The sequence below is a fragment of the Dromiciops gliroides genome, chromosome 4, assembly GCF_019393635.1.
Source record: "Dromiciops gliroides isolate mDroGli1 chromosome 4, mDroGli1.pri, whole genome shotgun sequence".
Lineage (NCBI taxonomy): Eukaryota > Metazoa > Chordata > Mammalia > Microbiotheria > Microbiotheriidae > Dromiciops > Dromiciops gliroides.
Genome location: NC_057864.1, coordinates 373,960,023 through 373,974,167, shown reverse-complemented (window position 1 = coordinate 373,974,167; position 14,145 = coordinate 373,960,023). Strand labels below are relative to the sequence as shown.

Genomic DNA, 14,145 nt, shown 5'->3' with positions numbered 1-14,145 from the left:
AGCCTTATGTTCTGAAAGGGAAAAAAATGACAGCAAAATTAAGTATAATGCAATTTAATGGTTTTTCTCCCCTTTAGAAATATAAATAATTCAGTTAGTCTGCTTTTTGAATTGAGGGAATAGAAAAATCTGTAGGGTACATTTGACAAGCCTGTTGCTTTGGAAAGAGGACTAGGTTTGGAGTCTTAAGACCTGGGTTCAAATTTTACCTCTGGCACTAATTGTGTGGCCTCAGGGAAATCACTTAATCCCTCTGGTCCTTAGTTTCCTAATCTGTAAAATACGAGTCCTGGAATGGGTAACTTTTGTGACTTATCCAAGGTCATAGAAGGAAATAACAGCTTAGATTTGAGCACTGGTCTTCTGACTCCAATTCCATCAGTTTTTTCCACTGCATCTCCCGTATGTACAAAAATGATGCTACTGATCTCTCTGCCTCTCTCTAGGTGAAAGCCATGTGCATTATTTTGTTTTTCTAGTAAAGATTTTATATCCAAAGGTGTAATTGCAAAATATTTAAAAAGATAAATTAAAATACAATAAAACATAGATGATTTTTTGTTTTTTTGCGGGGCATTCGGGATTAAGTGACTTGCCCAGGGTCACACAGCTAGTAAGTATCAAGTGTCTGAGGCTGGATTTGAACTCAGGTACTCCTGAATCCAGGGCCGGTGCTTTATCCACTGCGCCACCTAGCTGCCCCTCATAGATAATATTAATATATATTTTTTCTAAGTCCATATGCACCCACTGGGTCCTTATGTACAGTTTAGTTGCTCCTGTTTTTCTTTAAGTTTGACATCATGGGTGAAATCAAAGGCTCCTGGGAATCAGAGATCTTGGGTCCCAGTTCCTGTTCTGCCACTTGTCAGCTGTGTGACTTTGGATAAGCCACTCAACTATTTTGAATTTCCCCTTCCATCATTTGTAGAATAGGGATGTTAATCGCCATTTAGCCTTAATCAATGGGTTGGTGTAAGGACTAAAATGAGATAATGAATGTGAATGTTCCCCAGCACTTATCACAATGCCTAGTACATAAAAGGCACTTAAATGCTTCTTGACCTAATGCTTTTTGAAAACCATAAAGTTCTATACAAATGTATGATATTAGGATTATGTGACCACCAAGTATGCATGCTTTCATCCTGCCACACCTCTTTCTTTTTTGTTTGAATTTAATGGATGCAGTTTAAGATACATTTTAGAATAGATCCCCCTACCCATCTTTTAATCTTTTGGTGGTTGATAAAAAGCATATTAGAAAATCTACATCAGCTGTAAGATTTCTAAGGATCCATTATCCTTAGTCCATTCACACTCTTCTGCTCTGTCCATCTTGTGATCAAGACAATTCAGTTCAACTCACCAGTTGTACTTGGGTACCCAGTTGCGCTTAGGTACAAAGACTCATATCATAGCCTACCTGTGACATTAGCTGTGTGACCGTCATCAAGTCATTGTGTGCTTCAGGCAGGTCTCTAGAGTGAACCTACAAAGGCATGGACCATTTGCACTGGTGGAGGAAGTTCACATTCTTGGGAGCTCCTCTTTTAACAAAGCAAATGATACTTGTAATTTTCCTGTGTGGGCAAAGGCATTAGGGGGTTATAGGGGATTCAGAAATGATGAGCTACATACAGTATACTCTTTACTTGGTATTGATGAGGGTGCTAGATGTCAGTTTCAGCATTTTATTGGTAATAGAATCAGATACTGCAAGAGAAAAGACTTTAATAGTCATCTCCCATTTTGTAGATGATAATAATGGAAGCTCTGAGAAGGAAATGACTTACTCAAGGTCACACATATTCCTCTTCCACAATAATTTCTAAAAGGAAATGATTTTGAAGATTTCTCCTATAGGATCAAAGCTGGTAGAACTGGGATTCAAATCCAGGTCTACAGACATTAGATCCAGCAAGCTTTTCATCATATCATATTGTGGGAGATTATCCTGAGTCATACTAATTGTAGCCTTGATCCAGTCATTTTGACTTTTGATAATATAAATCACTGCTTATGATCCTAGAGAAATGAGTCTGTTGTTGAAAAGGGACTGGAAGTGCTCTAGTTGGTTAGAAATATTTACCTGCTAGCAGATGTGTACTGTGAAGGGGAAAAAAATGAAGCAGAGAGGAAGTAAAGGTTCCCCATTGCTGACATTTTATGACTAAGTTGCAATTAGTCACTACAGTTTTCCATCATTAGCTTTTAAGGGTTTATTATGCCCTAATTGCTTATCTAGAGAGCCTAATTTTATGCTTCACTGATCATTTAATAAACAGGGGCAAGAGAAACAGTAGCATTGCTCAAGGTGAAAATCAAAGATGGATGTAGAAGTGAAAGGTAGCATGGTGTAGTGGATAGTTTAGGCTTGGAGTCAGGAAGACCTGTGTTCAATGTTGACTCTTATGGTCTGTGTGATCTTGGATAATTCATTTAACCTCTCCCAGCCCTAGCAAGCTAAGATAGTAGTGTAAAACTCAAATAGAAACAGGCATCACTAATTTGTACAGAAGGATCTTTGCCAATGGCATGTTAACTTAGTTTTAAAATTGGGATGTTATCTATGTTTTATTGTATTTTTCTTTATTTTTCTTAAATATTTCCAATTACATTTTTATCTGGCTATGACCACTTTGGGTTGCCCAAGTCATGTGCTATTGATCAAGGCATGTGATTGACAACTCTGCTCTAATTGAGGTTAAGATTGCTGCTAGACTCTCCTCAAAATATGTACAAGTCTTTGTATATGAACCAGACTGTACTGACAGCTTTAAGCTGGAAATGTCAGTTTTGCCAGTAATCGTACCTTAAAAGCAAAAATGTTTATACCAACCACAGAAAGTGTTTTGGTTTTGGTGCATAGACAGCTTTTTTATGAATATCTTTTCCATGCACTATTCCAATACCAAAAAAAAAAGCATATTATTGATTTTTGAAAAACAAATGCATTGATTGAAAAAAAATCCCCTTCCTGTTAGCATAGCGTACAGTGGAATTTCCTGGTATGTGGCCTTTTCTTCAAAATATCTTGGGATAGTTTCATTGTAGAGTATTAACAGGGCAGCTAGGTAGTGCAGTGGATAGAGCACTGACCCTAAAGTTGGGAGGACCGAGTTCAAATTTTACCTCAGACACTTACTACTTTGTGACCCTGGGCAAGTCACTTGACTCCAAGTTCCTTAAACATCTGTGGTTATTTTCAGTCATCCTGATCTATATCTTGCCACTGGACCCATATGGCTCTGGAGGAGAGAGTGGGGCTGGTGACTTTGCACAGCCCTCCCTTACAATTCACTGCAAGTCATGACATCACCTCCTGATGTCATGGTCCTCTTTGAGAATGAAGAACAAGCAACAACAGAGTATTAACACTAGAAAATGACCAGGAGCATCAATTGACACAAAAATTTTATTATAATTTTACTTTGAAATGAAAATTTTTCCTCTTATCTGTTTTCTTTGCCTTTTGGATTAAGAAAAAATCCACAGTATCAGTTGATACAGCTTGGTCTTTCAAGATATTCTTAAATTCTGGTCCTTCTAAAAGCCAAAAAGAGAAGAAATGAGAGGGCCAGGAGAAAAATCTCTGTTCCACTTAGACATGAAACATTTAGAGGTAATGAGTCTGAAGTAAGTGGAGCAAACTGTTGCACAAAAGAGTTTTGGCACACTTAATGGTTAAATTAAATGAAGGAACATTATAAAATGTTAAGTAGAAAGCCGGAGAGGGATGATAAAGTAGTCTACTGTTGGATTTTAAGATACAAAAGACAACCTTAAACTATATCAGGAATAAATGGAGTGTTTGGATTGGGTAAAAGGGAGGTGATGTAAAAATAAAAATATAATTAATAATAATAATAACTGACATTTATATAGTGTTATAAAATTTGCAATGTGCTTTAGATAGATCTAATACAATTCTAATATGACTTAGGGTCATATTTTCACAGTAGACTTGTGATATAGGTAATTTCATTAAACTTATTCCATAGATATAAAATTAAAGGCATGGAGATACACACAGGGGAATGGCACTTACTTGTCCAAGAGCACAAAGCAAACCAATGGAAGAAATTGCACTGAAATGTGTTTAGTTAAGTAGCTCCAAGGTAATAAATTATAGAGTTTTACTAACTAGTTCAGGCTTCAGAGGATAAGGTTCTTTTTCATTTATGATGCTTAAAGTTGAGGGTAATGTGTTTGTCAGTTTCATAAGTACTTTTATGCTAGAAGACTGTATTATTAAAATAATTTGTTGTTGCTCAGTTGTTTCAGTCATTTCTGATTCTTCATGAACCCATTTGGGGTTTTCTTGGCAAAAATACTGGAATGGTTTGCCATTTCCTTCTCCAGCTCATGAGGTAAAGAAGGTTAAGTGACTTGCCCATGGTCACACAGCTAGTAAGTGACTGAGGCTGGTTTTAAACTCAAATCTTCCTGATTCCAAGTTCTGAGGTCTATCTACTATAATAGCTGTGGCCAGGTACTGTGTTAAGTGCTTTAGAGTTATTCTCTCATTTGATCATCACAATAACCCTGTAAGGTAGGTATTGTTGTTACTATTTACACGAGGAAACTGAAGCAAACAGAGGCCAAGTGTCCAGGGTCACACAGCTGATATCTCAAGACAGGATTGAACTTAGGCCTTCCTGATTCTAGGTCCAACCCTCTATCCACTACACCATCTAGCAACCTCTCATAAAGGGATGGCAGTAATGTTAGAAAATAGGGAATTTTTGGATTAATGTCCAGTATGCATTATTCACTTAAGCTGATATTAGTCAACTTCATTTGCCAAAGAGCCCCTGAATATATTATTTTGTTCACCATGCAATTCTATTTAAAGTGGTAAGCAAATATTTTGATAAATGCTTGCAGAACTCCATTCCTGTTTTAGAAAGACTTATGTCATATGCAGCAATTTATTTCATTCCATGACTTCTTAAAATATATCAGAAAAGGTAGCAGTAGCCAAACATATGGCTGATGCTGTAACATTCCTTTAACAAAGCCAATAAAATACCTCATTTTCAAAAGAATTAATCAGAATTCGGAGCACTGGCCCTGGAATCAAGAGGACCTGAGTTCAAATGTCACCTCAGACACTTCTAGGTGTGTAATTCTGGGCAAGTCAATTAGCCCCAATTGCCTTAAACATACAAGACCATCTCCAGTTGCCCATATCTATATTTTACTGGACCCAGATGGTTCTGGATGTGGTAAAATATGAAAGTTTTTAACAGTCGGTTAGGATAAGTGAAAGACGCCAGTTTTTCAAGGACCACCCTTTTGGGGAGGAGATGAACAGTCTGCCTGCTGCGCATGTCAGACTGCCTGCCGGGTACAGTCCGCCTGCTGCGCATGTCAGACTGCCTGCCAGGTACAGTGCGCCTGCTGCGCATGTCAGACTGCCTGCCGGGTTTTTTTGACTTCCGGGGTGGAGAGAACGGGAGTAGCCTTTTTTGCCGGCTTGGCGGGACTCCGGGCGGCGCGGCACAGACGGTCTGACTCACTCCAAAGGTGGCCTAAATCGGTTTGGTGAGTTTTTATAAGGAATATAGACAGCCTAGATTTAAGACGATTTGTACTGTATTTCTGTTTTCCTATCCTTCTAATCAACAACACCTTATATACAATAAAGGCTCTATCTAGAAAACCAGAAGCTTCTTCCATTTACTAGTCTGGGAGATGAATTAAGGGAAGGGTTAAGTAGGGGAGATTTATGATCTAATATCCAATTTTAAATCTCACAGTTTGGCGACCCCGAAGGGACCTTAAGGACCCTCCCACCCTCCCTAGTTTGGCCATAAGCCGGCTAATTCGGTGGATTTTCCAAATACCCCCCCCCCCCCCCCCCCCCCCCGCGGACTTTCCCTTTGTCTAATCTCCCTTAAAGACTTTAAGCCTCTAAAAGTCTTGCTTTAAACAGAAAAGCCAGCCCAGTTTAAAGGGCAAGATGCTCGAATATTCTACCATCCCTTTGATTTTTCTCATCGGAATGTATTGGGACAGCATAACATCCCGACTTAGAGGAATAGTTTATTCAATGGTCCTTCATAACATTATTGGTTTTTTCCTCATTCAGGCAGCAAAAAGTTTTTTGTATAATAGTATACGTGAGAATCTTTGGGAAAATACGTTTAATATAAGTAGAAATTTTATGCCTGCAATTGAAATACCTTTTAATACCACATCCATAGTTCATACGACTAAGGATTTTATTTTTTTTTGTTGTTTTTTTTTTGTTTTTGTTATTATCATTGTTTTTGTTATTATCATTGTTATGATGTGGGGGAAACTCTCACATATGGAGAGAGACCTCAAAATGGCTGTTTCTACTAGAGATGATCCAAGTTCAGAATCAGATCAGCAGAAACTACTCCCTCTGCAGGAAGCTATAGAACATAGTAAGAAGGGAGTGCCAATTCAAGTCAGAAAATATAGCCCCTTTAGACCAAGTGACTTGAGCGCATGGAAATCAATCATCCCTAGTTTTGAGAAAAATCCAAACACTGTAATTTCACAGTTAAGGACTATATTTAATGCATATCAACCCAGTTGGGCTGATGTTACTTGCCTTTTGGAAACTTTACTGTCCCCAACTGAGATTACAGATATTATCTCAGCAGGAAATGCCCTTGTTGCGAAAGGTAAGGCCGATGTGGAATGGCCTCTAAAGGATCCAGAGTGGAATTATAATGATGATAGGGATTTCCAAAGATTAAAAGATGCTAGAGAAACACTTCTGAAGGGAATGGAATCTTGCTCTAGAAAACCGGAAAACTGGCAGAAATTTTTAAGCCTACCTCAGGAGGCTAATGAAAGACCAAACAGATTTTATGATAGACTTTGTGAGGCCGCTAGACAGTACACCAGATTGGATCCAGTAGATTTAAGAGATTCCTGTATCATTCTCAACACATTTGTTTATAATTCACTGCCAGAAATACGCAGATACTTTCTGAAACAATGTCCAGACAGTTTACAGTTGGATCCCCAGCATCTCTCAGCCATAAAAGAATTAAAACGGGCCTTGTTATCAGCACCTGCCCTAGGACTGCCAGATTATAGTAAGCCTTTCACTCTCTTTGTGCATGAACAAAGGGGGGTGGCTTCTGGAGTCCTGACTCAGTCACTGGGGCCTAACCAACGTCCTATAGCCTACTATTCAATTCAGCTGGACCCTGTAGCGGCTGGAGCGCCACCTTGCCTTAGAGCAGTGGCGGCCACAGCGCTTTTGGTAGAAAAAGCCTCTGATTTGGTCCTAGGTAACCCTCTAACTGTGCAATGCCCTCACGAAGTGGAGGCTCTCTTACTACGTCACAGGACACAAGCCTTTTCAGATCAAAGGCTGGCTAAGTATGAAATAACCCTGTTAGGTAATGAGAATATCACTTTAAAACGCTGCACAGTTCTTAATCCAGCAACACTACTCCCTAACTTACCATTCTCGGGGGAACCGTTGCATGACTGTGCTTCTTTAGTTGATATGGCTGAAAAACCCCGTGATGATCTTTTTGATACACCTTTAGAAAATCCTGATCTTGTCCTCTATACAGATGGTTCCTCATTTATGAGAGAGGGAACCCGTTTTACTGGAGCTGCTGTAGTTTCTGATTATGACACCCTCTGGGCAGCTTCTCTGCCTTCCCATTTTAGTGCACAGGCTGCTGAACTTGTGGCTCTTACACAGGCCTGTAATATAGCTAAAGATAAGAGTGCCACCATTTTTACTGACTCGAAATATGGCTTTGGCATATGCCACTTTATTGGTATGATTTGGCGTCAACGAGGCTTTCTAACATCCTCGGGCAAGGCTATTGCCAATGGGGACCTTATCAAGGACCTCTTAGATGCCCTAAAACTGCCTTCTTCCCTAGCCGTTGTACATTGCCCTGCCCACACAGGGAATAGTGATCCTGTTTCAAAGGGAAATGCACGAGCCGATTCTGCAGCCAAGCTTGCTGCATTAGAAGCTCCTGAACATGTATTTAACCTTTCACCTTCTGAGGATATTCCTTCCAACCTAACCTATGACGATTCTGAAGTAGAAAAGTGGAAAAAGAAATTTAAGGCGAAACAGATCAATGGCATCTGGGTGTCTCCGGAAGGTAAGCCATTTCTTCCCCGGAAATTCTACCACCAGGTATGCCTCTCTGTTCACAGAAAAGGCCATTTTGGTACACAAGGCATTGTAGACTCTATTAAGAGAACCTGGATAGCACCAGGTGTGACTAATACAGCATCTCGAATCTGCTCGGGCTGCTCCACATGTCAGTCTTATAATCAGTATGCTTTTAAGGTCAAAGCTTATGGAGGGCGTCCTCTAGCATATACACCTTTTGAGCACTTACAAATTGATTATATTACTATGCCAAAAGCAGGACATTATAAATTTTGCCTTGTTATAGTTGATCAGCTCACTCGGTGGGTGGAGGCCTTTCCCAGCCCCCGAGCCACAGCTGCCTTTGTTGCCAAAATTCTTCTTAAAGAGATAGTACCTCGTTTTGGCCCACCAGCCCGCATCGATTCTGACAAAGGCACACATTTCACTGATTCGATTTTATCCCAAATCTACTCTTTCTTGGGAGTGACTCCAAAATTCCACACGCCCTACCATCCACAAAGTTCAGGCCAAGTCGAACGTATGAATAAAGAGCTTAAGAGTATGATTGGCAAATTATGTACTGAAACCCATTTGAAATGGCCTGATGTTCTACCATTGGCATTATTCTATCTACGAAGTAGACCAAGAGGAGAACTTCATATATCTCCTTATGAAATGCTTTTTGGTCACCCTCCTATCCAAGCTAAAACTTTTTCCCCAGTTTATACATCACTGGTGGGAGGTGATACTTCTGTTGCTTCCTATATACAGGAATTACAGACCAGGCTACGTGAACTCCATGAGGCAGGAGCTGTGGTCCAGGCAGGACCATTAGACTTTTCATTGCATAACTTCAACCCAGGAGATAAAATATATGTAAAGAATTTTCAGAGAACCAGTGGAACTCAACCTGCCTGGGAAGGACCTTTTCAGGTATTATTGACAACTCCTACCGCCATTAAAATTGGTGAAAAAGACTCATGGATTCATTGCTCTCATATAAAGCCTGCACCATTCATAGGTGAAGAGATTTCAGATAGACCTGAGGTAGACGCTAAAGAGGTAAAAACCCTAACGATAGCAACTGTTAAAGAGCAAAGAAAGTTCAGAGGAAACAGGAAGTTCCCATTTAAGAATCCCACTGATCAGTTAAATGCTTTGGGACTCAGTCTTCGTAAAGTATCAGGAGACGGAAATTGCCTTTTTAGGGCTTTAGCAGACCAGCTAGAAGGTCACTGTAGAAATCATCTCAGACACAGACAAGAAGCTGCTTCTTATATGATTAACCATAGACAAGAGTTTGAGTCTTTTATAGTAAATGACTCCCCTTTTGAAGAATATGTTGATGAATTAAAGAAATTTGGAAAGTGGGGAGGAAATGATACAATTGTAGCATTTGCTAAGCAGCATCAGCTGAATGTTGTGGTTCATCAATTAAATCAGCCTTTATTGAAAATCAGTGGCACAGACAAAACTGATGCTACAGAACTCCACATTTTCTACCATAAAGAACATTATGACAGCATTAGAAAGATCAATGACAATTCAGAAACCCCTGCCACTTTGGCATGCAGAGAATTGGGGAACCAGTTAAAACAATGTGGCATACCCCAAACTCTAGCAGCTTAAATACCTTATAATTTAACAAGCATTTCCTTCTACAGGCAAAAGCACTGAAGTACATGGCCTAGTTTTCTGGCCTACCTCAACTATTTTTTTTTTTTATTAATTTTTGGGTTTTTTTGTTTTTGTTTTGACTTTTGAAAGGCACTGAAAAGACCTGGAATTGACTGCACCTTTAAGTTCTTTAAGAGCACAAAAGGGTGCTTAGCGAATCTTTTGCTTTTTATTTTTTATTTTTGGTTTTGCTTTGGTTTTTTTTTTTACTTTTGTTTCTTTTGCTTTTCTTTAAAACTAAATTTTGTAAACTAAGTGATTATTCAAAGACATTTTAAGTATATGCTGTGGGTGAGGCTATCGGGCCTCAGAAGCTACCAGAATTCTTCTTTTTTTTTATTTACTCTTTCTTTTTGAGAGAACCATGAGTTCTAATGAGTTTTGTTTTATTTATTTATTTTTCTCCTTTCTCTTGTATGTTGTTCTGTTTAACTAAAAAGTACCAGAAATTGCCTGATACCTCACTGAAAACATTGAATATTGAATCTTGCTAATTGAAGTCTTATTTCTTTTTGATGAATTAATCACCACTTTAAGTATCTGCTACTGTTATACCAGAGAATTCATGTATAAGATGATGTGGTCTACTTGCTAAAAGAAGATTATGTAATAATGTCTAAAAGAAGATTATGTAACAATGTCTAATATAATCAGCTATTTACATTCGTTTATTATTTATATGTCATTATACTCTGGGTATGGTTTGGAATTATTGTATATATCACTAATATATTCTCAGTTATGCAGCATAGCACACATTTTTACCATCATATTGTCTTTGGTGAAATTAATGAGATTTCAGAAATATGGAAACTTATCATTTCAGAGACTAACTTGCTGTGAACTCTGACGCAGGCCCTGGAGAGAATATATGTGCAACAAAAGGAGAGACAGGTATACGTAAGTCCATGGTTTGCTTATGATGGTGACTATGTAGAGCACAATTACTAGGCACAGTCCAGTATTCATCCTCTCTCCCTCCTAATTTAACCTAATTTAACTGAACTTATTTATCTTTTTATCTCACTCAGTTGAATTCACCTGTGGCCTAGCACAATCACTGGCTGTCTCAGAACCATGAGATATGGTATGATAACCTTTCCATAACATTTTCAGGTGTCATGAACACATACTAAATTTGGCTTTGATCCAGACACATGGTGGTAAAAAGTGTTACACATTGCATAACTACCTCAACCCTCTATTACAAGTCTAACCATATAAAGGAGGGAATGTAATGGAATTTATTAATTTGATCATTGACAATGCTATGCTAAGGTTTTAAAAATACAGCAATTCAAACAGTTAAAGAAGATAATCCAGCTTTCCAGACCAGAGTCCAGAATCCAGTTTTCCAGACCAGAATCCAGTTTCCTCCTGATGACATCTTACCACTTCAAGAAGACAAGAGAACTCAGAGACTTTATATGAACTGTTTTGCTTTATTAGCTTTTACTATCTCCTTTCTGTTATATACTATCTGTAACATGTACTCTCTGCAGAGGCTCTCCCTTTGCAAGACTAATGTCAAAGCGTCGGTTCATGAGGAAAAAAAAAAAATCGCCCCTCTGGACAAAACTTTCCTCTCTTCCTTTTCTGTATTGTTGTTCGCATATTATTAGTCAGCAAAAGTTATTATATTCTTTTTACTGTTCCATCAAGGAAACATTCCGTTTCTTGAGGAAGCAAAGGGGGGAAATGTGGTAAAATATGAAAGTTTTTAACAGTCGGTTAGGATAAGTGAAAGACGCCAGTTTTTCAAGGACCACCCTTTTGGGGAGGAGATGAACAGTCTGCCTGCTGCGCATGTCAGACTGCCTGCCGGGTACAGTCCGCCTGCTGCGCATGTCAGACTGCCTGCCAGGTACAGTGCGCCTGCTGCGCATGTCAGACTGCCTGCCGGGTTTTTTTGACTTCCGGGGTGGAGAGAACGGGAGTAGCCTTTTTTGCCGGCTTGGCGGGACTCCGGGCGGCGCGGCACAGACGGTCTGACTCACTCCAAAGGTGGCCTAAATCGGTTTGGTGAGTTTTTATAAGGAATATAGACAGCCTAGATTTAAGACGATTTGTACTGTATTTCTGTTTTCCTATCCTTCTAATCAACAACACCTTATATACAATAAAGGCTCTATCTAGAAAACCAGAAGCTTCTTCCATTTACTAGTCTGGGAGATGAATTAAGGGAAGGGTTAAGTAGGGGAGATTTATGATCTAATATCCAATTTTAAATCTCACATGGAGGAGAAAGTGAGTTTGGTAACCTTGCACAGCCCTCTGTCACTTAAATCCAATTCACTGCAAGTCATGACATCACTACCTAATGTCCTGGTCCTCTTCAAGAACAAAGGACAAAGAAGAACAACAATCAGAACTAATGTCTTTTCTGAACTGGTGACTTAGAACTGATTCTTGAGTTACTGCATAACTCTGGGTTGTTATTGTTGTTTTAATTATAAAGATGAGCAGTTGAGTTTCTTTGGTATTCTAGATGTCATATAGCATTTAGAAAAAGTATGTTTCTTCCCCATTTGCAAGTACCAAACTAATGAATACACCTCTCTGTCATTTTGGGGGTCAGATTGTTTATTTTAAGGGCCCGGTCATCATGTTTAATCAGAACCACCCCCTAAGCCTTAATTTTGCACAAAATTCTAAGTATTAGTTCTTGAGAAATACCCCTCATCTTCTTGATTTTTAAAAACTGTTCTTGCTTTTGTTTGCATTTTTCTTTACATCTGTCACTTATTTTTCATCAGCTACTATTTTACTAGCTTTTTAAGTCACTGTTTTGCGTTGTCTCTTAATTTTAAACATTTTGATGGACTCTGAGGGGTTGATATCAGTGGGAAGAAGAAATAAAGTGGGTGCAAGAGACAGATGGTGAGTGCAGTTAAAACTAAAATGAGTCATTTCTCTGGTGTTAATTTTCAACATAGGAATGTTGTAGACCCCAGAAGAAAACTCCATATCTGCGCTTTAAAGAGAAAACCCCTCTAAATTCCAATTGAAAAAAAATGCAATTAATTTAAAATCACTTTTTCTTTGCTTTTGTAAACTTGCAGTCCTTCTTGACTGGTGTTTACACAGGCATAGCTTTAACCCCTGTTTTACATATTTGTTTCTCAATCACTGGGGCTACCTTTAACTTCATCAGTACATCCATGAAATGGCTTCCAAAATCCAAAAGCCTTCTTCTACTTTGCAATAATTTCTCTGTGCAGTGTTTTGGCTTTTGTCTTTCCTCACATAACATTTGATTGCTTTTCACTGTGTTGTCCCTAAAAGATGATTTGTACCCATTTTCTACCATTATCTGTTCTTTGTTTTTCAGTGATATGTGACAATTTCTTGTTTAAGAAATGTAGGCTTGTTTAAGAAACAGGTAACCACTTCCTGAAAGAATTTTGCATTCAAAGTTTAGAGATAAAGGGGGAAATCCCTATCATTTCTTCATTTCCTCTTTGAAATACTGAGTTGTTGAAACTGCCAGTGAGGCATGATTTGATGCCACCCCTTGTCAAGACTGTGTAGCTCATCTATTTTTTGTTTTCAGATATCGCTGTGGTCGAGATGAGTGACGCTTTCCGCCAGCCTTCCTTGTTTTACCATCTTGGGGTAAGGGAGAGCTTCAGTATGGCCAACAATATCATCCTCTACTGTGATACCAATTCAGATTCTCTTCAGTCATTGAAGGTACATCTCTATTTCAGTGTTTGTATACCTTACATTTTACTGGTACCTGTCTTTCCCACCAAAGCTCAGCAGCTGATGTATGTGAAAATCATGACTTTTGTCAGTGTGACATTCAAGCAGAGGTGATTTGTTATTTGTATAAGTTTCATATGGATATCCAATAGACAAGTTTGAGGGCTAGAAAAAAACAAAAATCTAGAAGAATAGTCTTTGGGGCCAATGAGTGATAGGACCTAAAAAAGGTTTTGCTCAGAGGAATTAATTAAGAAACTTAATGGAAGAGAAAAGCTGGTTGGATAGAAAAGGTTTTGGTCCAAATATGAAGCCACTAAAGAGGCCTCCTTCTTTTGGTGCATCTGATGCTAGTTAATAATACTTTTCAATAGGGTTGTTGGACTCTGACAGACCTATCAGATGACCTCTAAGAGCTATTCCAACTCCAAGTCTAGGAAATGTGATCCTTTCTCTTAAAATATAAATAATTATGAAGTTTAAAAAAATAAATAATAATAATAATAATAATAATACTTTTCACTGAAAGACTTCTTTTCCTTTGGGTGGACATTGTTATCAACAATTGGATGATTATGAAACATGGTAAATTTGACTTTGCTTCTTACAGGAGAATATAATCCAGGTCATGTACCATAGGTTGG

At 38.5% G+C, this 14,145-nt stretch overlaps 1 protein-coding gene across 1 annotated transcript in view; it reads left to right on the top strand.

The window, feature by feature from the left end:
- MAP3K5 (mitogen-activated protein kinase kinase kinase 5) overlaps positions 1 to 14,145 on the top strand; it is a 316,674-nt gene that overhangs the window by 93,337 nt on the left and 209,192 nt on the right. Inside the window, exon 2 of the mRNA XM_043962348.1 lies at positions 13,350 to 13,489. Coding sequence (XP_043818283.1) covers positions 13,350 to 13,489 — 140 coding nt within the window. The remainder of the gene's footprint in view (positions 1 to 13,349; positions 13,490 to 14,145) is intronic.